The following is a 16,197-nucleotide window of genomic DNA, read 5'->3' as shown; positions in this document are numbered from 1 at the left end:
AGTCCAATGTGGTGTTTGCACTCCCTCCTATAATAAGGAAAAAGTAATAATGAAAAAAATTAGGAAAAAGTAATTTTGCCAGTGGGCAAAAACATTACAAGGATAGATATGCTAGGTAGCTATCTAAGTTATTGTCTTACATACGTTTTAAGGGGCAAAGAGATTGTCTCTCATCTGTGAAGTGTTTGGCACAATTTTGGGTGCTGTGAAATGCAGTATAAACTTATATTTGCAGAATGTGGGCTTTTCATCATCATTGCTTAATTCAGAAATATTGTCAAAGATCTGGGAATAAGAATAATAATTTATTTAAATAAATGCTTATAAAGAATGTCTATACAATCAATAAAACTAATAATATATAGGTTAGGAGAAGAACAGGATTAGAAATGCAATTTTCTAAGAAAGAAAAAGTGGTCTTTGAAACTACTTTTAATTAACTTCTTAAAACTACATCTTAAGTTGAGTGTTTCTTTATAAATTTTACTATAGATGTCAACGAGAGCTTTAGCCAAAGCATTTTCTTTTTTCTGCTTGAGGTAGCACCAAAAGGCCACAATCGGGATCAGGATGTCATGGTGCTAGGTACTATAATAAACATGTAGTAAAACAAGGTTCCTGTCTTGAAAGCTTGCAGCCTATTTTAAAATAAAACATTTGGTGGGAGAGGAGGATGAGGGTAAATATAGTTAGACTGCTCTCTTAATCGGCTAGTAAAGAGTACAACCTCATGGTTCCAAATAATGTAATTTTATATCTATGTATCAGTAAACCCCATGTATACTTTCCCTAGCAATTATGGAGTTTCTCCATTGTTCATTTGTCAAAGCTCGGTAAATCAGAAGGCCTCTGAATTCTCCCTTGGTCTTATTCAGCAAATGAGAAATTAGAGAAATGTTCCAAAATTTTGAAAATTCTCTCCCTGTAAATGACCTCTGTTTTATATCCAACAGAACTCAATTATCATATTTTCAGATAATAAACGTTTGTTTATATGAATGCTTCAGAAGTTACTCTCTCATCTTTTCTTGCTATTGAATATTTTCAATCATCATACACAGCTCTTATCAGAGGATCTCAAAGTCCTTGATGAAGGTGAGTATCACATATGAATTTTACAGATGGCACGGAGAAACGACATGTGACCTCAGTTAACCGGTTAAAACATATAATTTTAATTGTTTAAACAGTTAACTTTTTACACCATATTTACAACCCTACCAGAAACCATATCAGAACCAGCCCCAAACAGGGGCAGAGAATACTGTTCCACACTTAGGGTCGACAGCCTGATACCCACAGAGGAAAAGGGCCAGGTACTCTAGGGGATGGCCATTTTTTTGCCACTACAGTCATGTGCCTGGCACCCTCTCTGAGGCAGCAAGTTTGGGAATGTCAAGGGTCACTGGATCCAATCCACAGTCAGTCACTGCTTTTGGAACTGCCTTACTCCTTTCCATTGGAGCTGGTTGGCTACCAAAGCTGACAAATTGTCATTAAATGTTATTGCTCATGGCTACTCTATTTAAAAATTTCCACTCCTTGCCCCTGACCATCCCCCTTTCCCACCCTTATTCAGGGACTCTTCTCACAAGAACCTGTCACAAACAGAATTGGCCTCATTGTTTTGTCTGGGAGCCATAGGGGAGGTACTTATAATCCAGAGCTTTCTACCTAGATATTTCCTTATCATAGAGAAGAAAGGGGGACTATCTTGGTCTTATCCCAGACCGAGGAGACTGAATAGATACATATGCTGCTTCAGATTTAAGATGGTAATGCTTGCCTCCATTGTGTTTCCAAAGGCTCAAGATTGTTTTATAGTTCTTGAATTTCAGAACATGTACTTCTGCATGGCCTTCACACAGTCCACAGAAAGTACTTAAAATTCATGTTGGGGCCCAATTGCTGCCAGTATAAGGTAACGTCATTTGGACTCTCCATGGCATTAAAAGTCTCTACAGGATGCTGATCTCGGAACGAGGGGCATCTATGTCTACCCCCTACCTGAATGACTGGCTGATCAATGGGGTATCCCAGCAAGAAATGGCGGCAAGCCTGGAATATGCCCTCTTCCTGTTGTCATATGGCCCTCCTGGTGATTTAAGAAAAATTGTGTCTTATCCCATTACAGATGAAAGTTCATAGGAGCTCTGACTCCAGATATGTGCAAGTCTATCTTCCTGAGGACAGATTCTTGATGCAGTTGATAGTACTTGGGATACAGCCAAACTCAAGTACAATAGTATGGATGTGTCTGGGACTGTTAAGCAAAATGTCAGCATGTACATACAAGAGTCTGCTTGCCAGACTTAACTTGCTTAACTCCAGCTCAGATCTGTCTGTTCGCAGAACAAATAACAGTTGTGGTCCTGTTTTGTGTGCTGTCAGAACAGAGATGGTGGTGGGAACACAAGAACGTATATGGTGGGATATTGTTCCTACCCCTTTCTCCAGCAATTACTTTAATCATGGATGTTTCAAGGACAGGTGGTGGAGCCCACTTTCAACTCCACATCAACATCCTGGAAGCCTGCATGACCTTTCTAATGGTTCTCCAAAACGGCACAGTGCAGATCCCAGTGGACAACATTTCCAGAATGTACTAAATAAACAAGCAAGGAGGTGTATGTTTGTGTCCCCTCTGCCTGGAGACTATTGAGCTCTGGATATGGTGCCTCTGACATGGGATAATCCAATGCCTGTTCTACTCTGAGGGGTCAGTAACAACTTGGTGGACTTCCTGAGCAGGCAACTGGTGGCAATCACAATTGGTTGCTGCAGAGGTCCATAGTAGAGTAGATATTCCTTTGCAGGGGAATTCTGATAATAGACCTTTTTGCGACTGCTGTCAATACCAAGTGCCAGAATCCTATGCCCCCTGCACTACAGGAGTCCAGGGTTGCTACCATTTATTTTCCTTCTGCGGTGGTCCAAAGGCCTCTTCTGTGCCTTTTGAACAATTCCCCTGATCCTCAGGGTGATTTCCAAGATCAAATGAGACAGAGCCAAGATCATTCTCATTGCTTCCTACAGGCCATAGAAATTTTGAGAGACAGACCTGCTGCACATTCTTTGAACTACTTATCCAGCTCTCAGGTCTGAGCAATATGGTCTTGCAGCACCACGGCCAGATACTTCATCCAGACCTTAAGTCACTGCAACTGATATTGTGGCTTTTGGCTGGTTAAGCACCACGGATAGAGACTGTTAGGTCTGGAAAATATTAAGAGCAGGAAAACTTCTGCTAGAAAGAAAAAGTTCTTGATATGGGCAGCCCAGCATGGGCTAGATCCAGAGCAGACATAGATTCATAGATACTAAGGTCAGAAGGGACCATTCTGATCATCTAGTCCGACCTCCTGCACAGCGCAGGCCACAGAATCTCACCCACCCACTCCTATGAAAAACCTCACCCATGTCTGAGCTATTGAAGTCCTTAAATCATGGTTCAAAGACTTCAAGGAGCAGAGAAGCCTCCCTCAAGTCAACCATGCCCCATGCTACAGAGGAAGGCGAAAAACCTCCAGGGCCTCTCCAATCTGCCCTGGAGGAAAATTCCTTCCCGACCCCAAATATGGCAATCAGCTAAACCCTGAGCATATGGGCAAGATTCACCAGCCAGATACCCAGGAAAGAATTTTCTATAGTAACTCAGATCCCATCCATCTAATATCCCATCTCAGGGGATTTGGCCTATTTACCCTGAATATTTAAAGATCAATTACTTACCAAAATCCCATTATCCCATCATACCATCTCCTCCATAAACTTATTGAGTAGAATCTTAAAACCAGATAGATCTTTTGCCCCCACTGCTTCCCTTGGAAGGCTGTTCCAAAACTTCACTCCTCTGATGGTTAAAAACCTTCGTCTGATTTCAAGTCTAAACTTCCTGGTGGCCAGTTTATACCCATTTGTTCTTGTGTCCACATTGGTGCTGAGCTGAAATAATTCCTCTCCCTCTCCTGTATTTATCCCTCTGATATATTTATAGAGAGCAATCATATCTCCCCTCAACCTTCTTTTAGTTAGGCTAAACAAGCCCAGCTCCTTAAGTCTCCTTTCATAAGACAAGTTTTCCATTCCTCGGATCATCCTAGTAGCCCTTCTCTGTACCTGCTCCAGTTTGAATTCATCCTTTTTAAACATGGGAGACCAGAACTGCACACAGTATTCTAGGTGAGGTCTCACCAGTGCCTTGTATAACGGTACTAAAACCTCCTTATCCCTACTGGAAATGCCTCTCCTGATGCATCCCAAAACCGCATTAGCTTTTTTCACAGCCATATCACATTGGCAGCTCATAGTCATCCTATGATCAACCAATACTCCAAGGTCCTTCTCCTCTTCCGTTACTTCTAATTGATGCGTCCCCAACTTATAGCTAAAATTCTTGTTATTAATCCCTAAATGCATAACCTTACACTTCTCACTATTAAATTTCATCCTATTACTATTACTCCAGTTTACAAGGTCATCCAGATCCTCCTGTATAATATCCCGATCCTTCTCCGAATTGGCAATACCTCCCAGCTTTGTATCATCTGCAAACTTTATTAGCACACTCCCACTTTTTGTGCCAAGGTCAATAATAAAAAGATTAAATAAGATTGGTCCCAAAACCGATCCCTGAGGAACTCCACTGGTAACCTCCCTCCAACCTGACAGTTCGCCTTTCAGTAGGACCCGTTGCAGTCTCCCCTTTAACCAATTCCTTATCCACCTTTTGATTTCATTTTGATCCCCATCTTCTCCAATTTAACTAATAATTGCCCCTGTGGCACGGTATCAAATGCCTTACTGAAATCTAGGTAAATTAGATCCACTGCATTTCCTTTATCTAAAAAATCTGTTACTTTTTCAAAAAAGGAGATTAGGTTGGTTTGGCACGATCTACCTTTTGTAAAACCATGTTGTATTTTGTCCCATTTACCATTGACTTCAATGTCCTTAACTAATTTCTCCTTCAAAATTTTTTCCAGGACCTTGCATACTACAGATGTCAAACTAACTGGCCTGTAGTTACCCGGATCACTTTTTTTTCCTTTCTTAAAAATAGGAACTATATTAGCAATTCTCCAATCATTCGGTACTATTCCTGAGTTTACAGATTGATTAAAAATTCTTGCTAATGGGCTTGCAATTTCAGGTGCCAATTCCTTTAATATTCTTGGATGAAGATTATCTGGGCCCCCCGATTTAGTCCCATTAAGCTGTTTCAGTTTCGCTTCTACCTCTGATATGGTAATATCTACCTCTATATCCTCCTTCCCATTTGTCATGCTACCATTATCCCCAAGATCCTCTTTAGCCTTATTAAAGACTGAGGCAAAGTATTTGTTTAGATATTGGGCCATGCCTAGATTATCTTTAACCTCCGCTCCATCCTCAGTGTTAAGCGGCCATCAATACCATCAATACCAAAGATCCTCAAACACTTATTGATTTCAGGGTCTGCCTCACCGCAATCTTGGCTTGTCATCCTGGTGCGGTTGTGTTCAGTTTTTTCTCACTTGATGGTATAGAGGTTTTTCAAAGGACTCTTACTTGCCTGAGACCTCCACTTAATCCTGTAGGGGCTCACAGAGCCTCCCTTTGAACCTCGTTCCGAATGCTGCTTACATCATCTCACTCTGGAATCGGTTTTCCTAGTTGTTGTCATTTTAGACAGAAAAGTGAGTGAGCTTCAGGTGCTTATGGCTGAACCTCGCCACACAACATTCTATAAGAATAAGGTGGTGCTGAATCCTTACCTGAAATTCATTTCCAGTGTGACTTCTGAATCAATCTACCTGTCTTCTTTCCTAAACCACACACTGTACCAAGGTAGAAGCAATTGCACACTAAATGTTATTGGGGACCTTGCTTTTATTACGTTGACAGAACCAAACCATTCACACTGTTTCCTGCTTCGTTCTTGATGTGGTTGGACAGTCCTACGGTCAGGTCATCTCGTCTTGGAAGGTATTGAAATGGATAATACAGTGTATCTCGCTTTATTGTTGGCTGATGTGCCTCTCCCACTGAACATCACTGTACATCAGAACACAAGCAACATCCTATGTCGTCTTCAGAAATGTTCCAGTTTCCAAGATCTACAAGGTGGCAACAAGGAGTAACCCACTGACGTTTGTAAAACATTATGCATTGGGGCTTATCCACTAGGTCAGGTGCCAAGTTTGGGAGAGGTGTACTGCAATATCTCTTTGACTGATGTAGCTGAGACTCCTCCTCATACCATTTAGAGGGGATACTACTTGTGAGTCACCAACGGTGGGAGCAACACTGATACAGGCTTGAAGACAGTGGTTACTTACCCTAGGTTAACTGTGGTTCTTTGAGATATTGTCTGTGGATCCCATGATCTGTACTCTATCCCCACTTTTCAGAGTCCTCTTATCGTGGGCTCTGAATTGTGAGGGAAGTAAAGGTCAGGATGACTGTAACTCTCCTTCATGCCCTCACAACAGGGCACAAGGTGCATGTGCGTCCCTGACAAATATTGCTATTCAGAAGAATCAGATTTCATGCACAGAGAATGGGATCCATGCTGACTAAAACATTTCAGAGAACCACACTTACTGTAGGGTAAGTAACAGTTCTTTCTATGCTCTGTTGTAGATGGCTGTAATTTTTATTTCTTACTTAAGTTGTTTATTTCTTACCTACTTTGCTTGTAAACTCATCTATTTTTTGTAAATCTGTGAAATTCTTAATATGTTAGTCTGTGATACAAAGCATAAGAGCTTTTTTCATTTAGTCTTAGGGCTCATTGTTTTTCTTTGAGTTATCATGTGAATTTTATGAGGGGCAGGAGGACTGTATGGGTTAAGTAAACTAGAGCTGATCTGATCTTATGCCCAAGTTGGTGGTAAACTTTTTAGGAGTATATGTGCCCTTTGTTTCAATTTAAACTTTTTGTTAATCCTTGATTTTTGTGTTTAGTCTTATCAAGTTTAAGTCACAGGCAAAGGGTAACTAAATGCATCTGATAAATATCATGTTTATCTGATAAATGCATCATTCAACATGTTCTAAACCAGCCTTAGTTAAATGATGAGAAAGCTTGAACTGCAAACCAAGAGTTAATTTTCTAAACTAACATCTGTTGAGCAAGTAGTACAAATCAACATCTATATCATTTAGCAGTTAATCATTTCATGATAGGACCATTACTTATTGCTACATATAGCTATAACTTGTATTGTATTAGAGTATTCAGTACCCAATTCCTAGCCTCTTGTTTGTTTTTTGCAGGCTCAACATGTCTAACACAATCCAGGAAACTTCTACAGCTGGAACTTCTTGTTCTGAAGATGCTGATACTAAGTTATCCTTCCTACCTGAAAAACTAAGGGAAAGATTGCTTCCTTTTCAGAAGAAAGGCATTTTGTTTGCACTTCAGAGAAGCGGCAGGTAAAGTGCTTGTCTCATGGTATGCTGAAAGTAGTAATTCTGTTTTAGAAATTGGTTTCTGGAACAATTACAAAAGCCTTACAAAAACAAGTGATAAGTTTGTAAAACATAACTTGCCTGATTTAATATATTAGTAATTCTATATGGCTTTAAAACAAAATTTAATTTTCTTAAAGTGTAAGTAGATACTAATAATGCTGTATTCTTGAGCAACCCTGCAATACCAAACCAGTGTCTATATGAAGGTAAAAATCAGTAAGGACAGAAAGTTTGTTTTATACTTCTACTGGGTTTTCAAAAACTGATTATTTACTCATTTCTGTAGTTTTTTTGGGGGGGGGGTTAAGGTTTAGCTGAGAGTGTTCAAGAGAAAAACAGCTTGGGCAGTTGAAAGGCAGAGAGATTTTGTTGAATAATCACTATGAACAAATGTGTGAGCATTTCAACTGCATTCATTAGGAGTTGGTTTAAGTAGTCTTGTGGTGACTTATGAATTGGTACTTTTCTGTTATGTCTACTATCCTATGCTACAATCTAAATTCTTGTATGTGGGGAGGAAGTGAGGAATTAAGGCTTTGCCTGTATTTTTGTAAAATTAACCTTTAAGATATTGTAAATTGGTGAAGGAAAGTCTGCCTGAATTTGCAGATGGGCTACAACAATGGATCTGAGCAGCTCCTCTTTATTTCAATGGAGTGTTAACTCTGAAGCATAATTATGGTAATTTAAGAGTCAAATAATTGGTAATGCTATACTGCTGATCAAAGCATACATTAAAGAAGACTGATCATATTATGAAGATCTGTGCAATCTACTTGAAAAGGATACTTCAGGATAGGTTGGAGGTGGAGTCTAGGATATTGCTGCCATTTTATTCATATCTTGAATCATGTCTATGATAATCCATTGTCAGGGAGGTGATACTAAGGTAGTTGGAGCCAAAGCTATATAAGGCTATATAGTTTAAAATGAACACTTTGAATTTTGTCTATAGGTAAACTCTGAGTCAGGACTGACTACAACGTTGTATGACCATTAGAGCTATTAAGTGCTTCTTATTGCCACAGAGATCCATATGCTATGTATATAATGTGTCAGTGTAACAAGTATGTTTGTGGAAAGAATTAGTGGAAAAATACCCCATGCTAATTTGCTATGATGACTTACAGTACAGAAGAAAAATGAAAGCTGACAGCTTGGAAGATCACTGGTCATTTTTGTGAGATGTTCTGTCCCACATACCCCAATTAACATGACAGGCACAGGGATACCAAGAATTCAGTGCTCAAAGAAATGGCATAACTTTTTTTTTTTTTTTTCAGTGAAACAAAGTAACGTTCTGAACATAGTGTTGCCGCATGTTTTGTTTAAAAATTCTTACTCCATGGTCTTTTTTACAGTTCAATCTTGCTTTAAACCTAAAACAGAACAGCACAAACCTAGTAGTGCCTTAAGTTCTAAAGAGTGCTTAGAAACCATTTAGTTTTTTTGTGGAGGGGAAAGTGTGTGCTTTCTCCCCTAATCTCTCTTCAGTTTACCATTTTTAGTCTTTGTCCTCAAGTTTACCATGACATGGAACTTTGCTTGGGTCAAGCTCTCTCTGAAATTCTTCATCTTAATACTGTGCATCTGGCAAAATAGATTTGCGCCAGGCAGTAAGGAGGAAGGACAGTCCACTAGTTAGGGTGCTAGCCTGGTACTTGAGAGATCTTGAGTTCTCTGCTCTACCACAGACTTCCTGTGTCCGTCCTTAGGCAAGCCGCTTGGGGGTAAGGGTATATTGCAATGTAAGCCTGAGTCTGTGGGACTCAAATGCTTAGGCTCAGTGTTTCTATGACCAGACTTGAATGTTCACATTGAATATTGACCATAGGTTTGGAATTTCTGGACCTGGGTCTCTGACCCTTGCTCACGTGTCCACATTGCATTACACACACTCGAGTCAAACCAACCTATCTTAGGCTTCCTACTGCTCTTCCCAGCTGCAGCCTCTCTAGCCCTTTTATTTGTGGTGCACTGTGGGAAAACTTGGCATCCTCTGATACTTTACTGGAAGTTGTCTAAGCCTTCCAACTCATCCTTCCAAGCTGTATTTTGTGTCTGCATGCTCCTGGCAGCCAGAGCCAGGAACATGGAGAAGTCACTGTTGAAGAACTTGTCCTGCTTAGGTGTCATTCCCATGCCTGGAAACGGGCAGAGCATCCATGAGATGCTGGTGAATGTTTCTGTGGCCTTTTCTGTGGCCTTTTCTGACCTATCTAAAGCACCCGGAGGAGGAGGAGAACAATACAGACATAGCCGACTCCAACTGGATAATGCTGCTCTGACTCTCTATATAGCCACTAATGGGCCTTGTGTAGACTGGCACTTCTGGAGCAGGGCTGCAATTGCAGACTGGTGGGATCACATAGGCATGTGGATGTGGTATGAGTAGCAGTGAGTCCAAAACTTTCGCATGAACAAAGCCATTTTTCTGGAGGTTTGTGAGTAGCTTGTCCTGACCCTGCACTGTCAGGACATATGCATGAGGGTAGCCAGGCTGGTCCAGAAGTGGGTTGCTATGACCATCTAGAAGCTGGCCACTCCTGACTGCTTCAGGCCCATTGCCAACCAGTTTGATGTTGGCAAGTCAACTCTGGGTGCTGCGGTTGTGGAGTTTGAGGTGATCAGTAGTGTGATTTACTCAAAAAGGTGACGGGCATAAACAATGTTCTTGAAGTAATGGCCAATTTTGAAAGAATGGGGTTTCCCAACTGTGCCAGGGCCATTGATGGGTCTCGTATGCCCATAGTTTGCCCTTTTTCAAGGACTGCAATACATAGACTACAAAGGGTACTACTCCATTGTTATGCAGGCTCTGGTCAGCCACAGAAGCCAATTTATGGACACCAACATGTGCTGCACTGGAAAAGTTCATGATGCCACTATTTTCCACCAATCAGGAGTCTGCCTTCATGGACAGGACAGGATGCTAGTCCCATCAATTGACATTGTCATAAATGTTACTCTAGGAAACCACACATAACCACTTTTGCCTTGGCTTATGAAACTGTATCCTGATCTCAGAGGCCCTGGCAAAAGACAGTTTAATTATACTCTCAGTAGGTACAGAATGGTGGCAGTTCATTTGGCAAATTGGAATCCCTCTGGCGCTGTTTACAGAAACATTTGGATTCCCATGTCACCAGTGCTGTCCACGTTATTGTGGCTAGCTGTGCTCTTCACAATCTTTGTAAAGCTAAAGAAGAGTCATTTGCACTTGAGTGGACCTATGACAGCAGTGGATTGCTGAACTGGTACAGTCAGAGGGAAAATACACATGTCACAAATGGAGCACGATGCACCATATGCAACAGAAATCAGGGATTCTTTGTGTGCCCACATTATGGACTAGCATGGACCAATGGAAGAGGGAGAAAAGTATGTTTATGAATGTATTTGTACAGCATCGTCAATAGTAAATGATGTAGTATTGCTGTATACTATGAGTGGGATGGGGATGTGATTGTCATGAAGTTTTACCTATGAATGAAATGACTGCCTATGCAATGGAGGGAAATGGGGGTTTGTGTGTTGTGAACTGGATTTTCATTATGGATTAATCTCAAAAGATATATTGAAAAATTGTTTGAATACAACTTTCCAAGTATGCCTTCTCATGTCCATCATTATTCTTTGCGATACACACACATGATGTGAAGCAGTGACGGTAATACATTTTCTTAATGAAACAAAATCCTTTATTTTTTAAGATGTTTGTATTGCGAAGAACAGTATTAAAGAATTGACAGGCAGGCCAGGGGCCATGAAAATACCAAAACCAATCATAAAATAAAGTGGAGCAGGAGCCTAGCCTCTTGTTGCCATTAGTGCAAGCAGCCTCTCAAACAGGTCTTTCTGTTGCACTCTATCTTCCCCCCTCAAGTAATTTCCCTGCTCCAGAATCTGCACAGCAAGTCTCTCATCATATTCTCCACCTCTGTGCCTTTCCACTTGCTGTGAATCCTTCTCCCTTTGGTAGCTACTTGTTGGGCATGTCCAGGATGTCCACTGTAAGGTCGTCACGGACATGCTTCCTCTTTGACTGCTCCATAACAGTGTGAAACCCAGGCTCCTGCTGGATTGTGGCTAGACTGCTGAGGTGAAGGGGTCTGAAGACGGATAGACAGTACATCACTGGCTCAGTGCTTCAAAAAAGGTTCAGTACAGCATTAGAAAAAGTGCCTTTGGAATCTCAAGGTCCAAAAGAGATATTTTGTGCAACTCTGTCTCAGTATACTCTCAGAGCAACAGTTAAGTTCCCAGATGCTCCATGGACACAAATGAAAGTTAACCAGAGTGTAAAGCAAGCACACATAATTGTAAGGTGAAATCTACAAATGATAGATGTTTAAAAATTGCAGGCCATTTTAGCCTCGTGAGGGAGGACAGTTGCCGTAGTTTACTACCTATGGTTTCTCAGTCCTTTCAGGTGTTTCACGTTCTGGAGGGTGTTACAATCATGGAGGTTCCTGAATGGCAAAAGGACATTCTATTCTAAGCTACCCGCATCAAGTCAGCCATGTGTGCCAAAGGGGTTTTCAAGCTAATGGCGATTGAGCAGCACATCTATGAATGTGGTGGGCTGGTGACCTACAAAGGGTGGCCTGGAAAATATGCTGTTCTCTGAAATGTGACTACTCATCTGGTGTTCCTACTATGGGAAGAGTTTGCAGCTTATCCACACCTGGGATTGGGTCAAAATTCATCAGGGAATCAACAGGATGTTGTACTAGCATCCTCATGGATTAGAGACTCCCTGTAAGCTGCTGAAAACTCTCTCTGCATTTGTGCAGTTACCTGGATGCAGCGAGATTTACATTACAGCCTGCTCAGATTCCATCTGCCTGTCGACTACATGCAATTTCATGACAATATTGACTCTCAGAGAACTGCATAGTGGGTACCCCTGCTTCCCCAGCACAATTCTGGGTTGCACACACCCCACCCTCTGTATTTCAGGCAATGATTTAGTCACCCATACTCTACATTTTTTCCCCCTCCCCCAGTACAGTTTACAGCAGGTTTGTTACAATGTGGCAGATTTATACAGTGCACCATACTAAAAGGGAAGACAAATTAATGATCTGAATTGTAACATCCCAGCACGTCATTGAAAAAATGTGCAAGTATCTAGTAAAAATTTTATTATAAATGCTTGTTTAACTGCTTCCTGGTATCCATTTTGAATTCCACATAGTATTTGCGGGGATGGGAGCAATGACAAGGCGTTGGCATGCATTCCACCATTAGGGGATAAACAGTGCTACTCACAGCTTGTAATAATAGCATAGGGTCAAAAACTGGAAATCTCCCCCATTTGTATATCAATAACAAACATGGAATCAGACACTTACCAGGCTCTGCGGCTATTTTTTGCCTTTTCCATTTCTGCTGCCCTTTCTTTGGTGGGCTGCTCCTTGAGGGGTTAAACAGCTCCTCCAAGTATGGATCCAGAATGTGCTGAAGCTGGTTCTGCAGCAAAGCCTCCTAAGGGACCGACATGAGCACCAGAGTCACTTCACTAGCCTGAACAGGCCCCTGTTGGCTCCCCTCTGGCACTGTGTTAGAATCAGGGGTCAGAACGTCACTATCCCCACCGATCAGACTGTCGTGACCCCCTGGGGGCTCGAATCAGTGACCAGCACCTGATAAAAGGCCTCGTAAAAGAGGCAGGATGATGGGGAGTTTCCAGAGGTGCAGTTCTCATCCCTGGCTTTCCGACAGTCATTCAAGCTGCTTAATTCACTCCTTGCATTGGTCACAAATCTTGCCAACGCTTGCCAGCTTGTCCACTGTTTTTTGAGTACACATAGTTATTGCTGGTACTCTTACCAGAGCTGAATGTCTTCCTTGTCTTGCACCAGATATTTGTAAGAATCTGACTGTGGTCCTGTGACCAGACAGCAGCATTCTTGGCAAAGGACTTCTTGTTGGTGGCCATAGCTAATGCAGAAGACCGTTCCCTCTGTTGACGGTGCATGAGAATACCACCAGAATAAAATGGAAGGGTTAAATGCCAAGCAGCTGTACTTGAACCCAGGTGGGTTGCTTCTGTTTCCTGGGAGTTGTTTGTCTAGCTTTGGGATAGAAAGGCCAAGAAACACTTTAGGATAGCGTTGGAAGACTCTCAGAATGCAAGTTTTAGGACGCGGGCCTGAGCTGCATCCACAATGCCACATGATGCTGTTTAGACCCAAGTGCCAGTGGGACTTGGGCTCAGACCCACCTTCCTTGGTGGATCTAAGAGACCAGGTCCTGAGGGCTTTCCAGCTTGAGTCAGGCAGATTTGTGTGTAGATGTAAAGGGGGCTTAGGCTTGAACCTGAGCCTGGACTTACATTGCAGTGTAGATATACCCTTGTTATCTCTGTTCCTCAGTTCCCCAACTGTAAAATGAGGACAATGAGTAGTACTTCCCTATTTCACAGTGGTATTGTGAGGATAATCACATTAAAAAATAATGAGGTGTTCAAACTACAGTAGTTGGGCTCTATAAATGCCTTGCATAGGCAGCATAGACTGCATTTGAGATCTGTAATTGCATTTCTTCCATAATAGGGCTGTGCTGTCACTATTTAAGAAGGCAATTTCAGATAAATGGATTTCTAATAACTTTGAAGTAAAATGGTATTCAAAATTACAAAACACTGTCTGATTAATCATACTTGTTTCTTTTTTCCCTTCAGTGCATTATGTAATTCCCTTTAATGTTAATTAGTTACTTGTGTATATTTGAGGGAAGCATAAGCCTTTTGGAATCTGTTATACTGAATGTGTGATGCACAGTTGCCTCAAGGAAACTAATAAAAGATAGGGTGAGAAGAATTTTAAATAATCAGCTAATTGTCTCCCCCAATTTTTTTTCTTTTAGATGCAGTATTTGCTTAGACCAAATATCTAATGCTCTTCTGATTTTTTTGGAATAGGTTCTTCTTTTCAACACAGATATAATATTGTAGATAATATAATGTAGGATTTATAGAGGTTTTTTTCCTCAGCCTAACTTTAATCAGTAGAAATGCTGACAAATACAGTATTGTTTGGCGTGTGAGAGAGAGGATATACTTTGTGATATAGTGAAAGTGAAGTAAACTCTTAAGTTAGAGCAATCTGAGGTGATGTAAAATCATGAACTGCTGAGAGAGACTGGCATTCAGTCAGGAAGCAAGACTATCTACAGCTATTTTTCTTCCCTTCAACTGAAACCCTTTATTACGTATTCTCTACTGGAGCTTGTGCTTAATTTATTCCCACTGCTACTTTTAATTTCAAAACGTGTAATCAAAAAGAAGGAGCATTTCAGAATTAAGAAAGAAGACAAATTAATACCGTACAGAATATCAGTGGTGGTTTGTGTGCTGTGCAAAAATCAAACAGGCTGGAGTACTTATGTTCTGTCAAATCAGTTAGAATGCTGGCAACCACAGCAGTAGGAAAAGTGGCTTTTTGAATAGCCAAAATGAGAGAAGGAAGAATGGGAAGAAAAACAAGCTTTATATTTGCAAACCACCATACTGAGTATATTATATAAAATAATATTGAATCATTCATCCCTTACAACAAACTTTGTACTACTAAAAATGCAATCTTAATCTTGTGTGGATGGATCTATATTTTACAGATACTCACACAAGCTAATACATATTAAAACTATAACTTGACTTGTCTACACTGTTTGTAAAATAGACCTTTCTCTTAGAGTATGTGTGACACTGCACCCCATATTCTTCAGAATGATATTATTATGATATTATTATGGCATAATTATGATGCATTTTGTACAAGATAAATCACATGAGGCATTATTGGAAAAGTTATGATTTGTTGAATATGACCATCCTATTTGTATGAATGTATCATTTTTGTATCTGATATTATTAATATTGACTATGTATCTCTATTTCAAATGTAGTTACACCTGGGTAATGCCCACTAGACATGTTTTCAATCTAAATAGCCGAGTAGGGAAGGGCCTGTTCAGGGTAATGCGCCATTAGAAAGAACAATAGGCCTTAGGAGAAGCTTATCTCCCACCTTGTCAGCCTGTCTGAGAACACTCCAGACAGCCTGTAAGTAATGGCTGCTATGACTCTATAAGGACATGTGACTGGACCACATGTCTCTGGACTCCATCTTGGGATGTCATATAATGGAGCTTTGAAAAAGGAGGTATAGTTTCAGACTTTGCCTTTCTCCACCCTAGGAGACCAACAGGATACAGGGGAGGGAAGAGGCCAACCTGCTCAGTGAGGTCCTAAGCTCTAATGAAGTCAGCAGCTGATGGTCTGGGGTAGAGAGTGGCTTGGGAGCAACGCTTCTTCCTCTTATTTAGTGATTCCATAGTATAGAGTGTCTGAGAGGAGGAGGTAATAATGGTATGTTTCCAGTGCATTAAACCTGCATCTGTGGGACCTGGGCTTTGCGTCCAAGCCTCCACTTGAACATCCACACTGCATTGTAATCCTGGGCTTGCAGTTGCTAGACCCAGTTCTCACAAGTCACAACCATGCTGGTGCACCCATTCTGCATTATCCTGACCTCCTGACTCAGGTCTGCGGCTTGAGCTCTGTTCACACTGCAGCGTCACAGGCCTTGGCCCTAAGTCACACTTGGACTCAGGTTCTCATCACCCCCACCCCACCCAACCATCACCATCACCACCACTAACAGTGTTCAGGTTCCTAAGTGCTTGCTGATTCAAGTCTGACCTGTGTGTTAGGCTTGGGCTCAAATGTGA

At 41.2% G+C, this 16,197-nt stretch overlaps 1 protein-coding gene across 4 annotated transcripts in view; it reads left to right on the top strand.

Moving 5' to 3' along the window:
• ZRANB3 (zinc finger RANBP2-type containing 3) overlaps nt 1-16,197 on the top strand; it is a 133,135-nt gene that overhangs the window by 3,107 nt on the left and 113,831 nt on the right. For 3 of the 4 annotated variants that reach the window (XM_043505037.1, XM_043505038.1, XM_043505039.1), the window contains exon 2: nt 7,261-7,419. In XM_043505037.1, coding sequence (XP_043360972.1) covers nt 7,268-7,419 — 152 coding nt within the window. In that variant the 5' untranslated portion in view covers nt 7,261-7,267. Of the gene's footprint in view, nt 1-7,260; nt 7,420-16,197 lie in introns of those variants that run through there. The other variant, XM_043505040.1, reaches the window with a different exon arrangement.

Source organism: Dermochelys coriacea, chromosome 11 (genome assembly GCF_009764565.3).
Source record: "Dermochelys coriacea isolate rDerCor1 chromosome 11, rDerCor1.pri.v4, whole genome shotgun sequence".
In the NCBI taxonomy this organism is placed as follows: domain Eukaryota; kingdom Metazoa; phylum Chordata; order Testudines; family Dermochelyidae; genus Dermochelys; species Dermochelys coriacea.
This window is presented reverse-complemented; position numbering and strand designations above follow the sequence as displayed.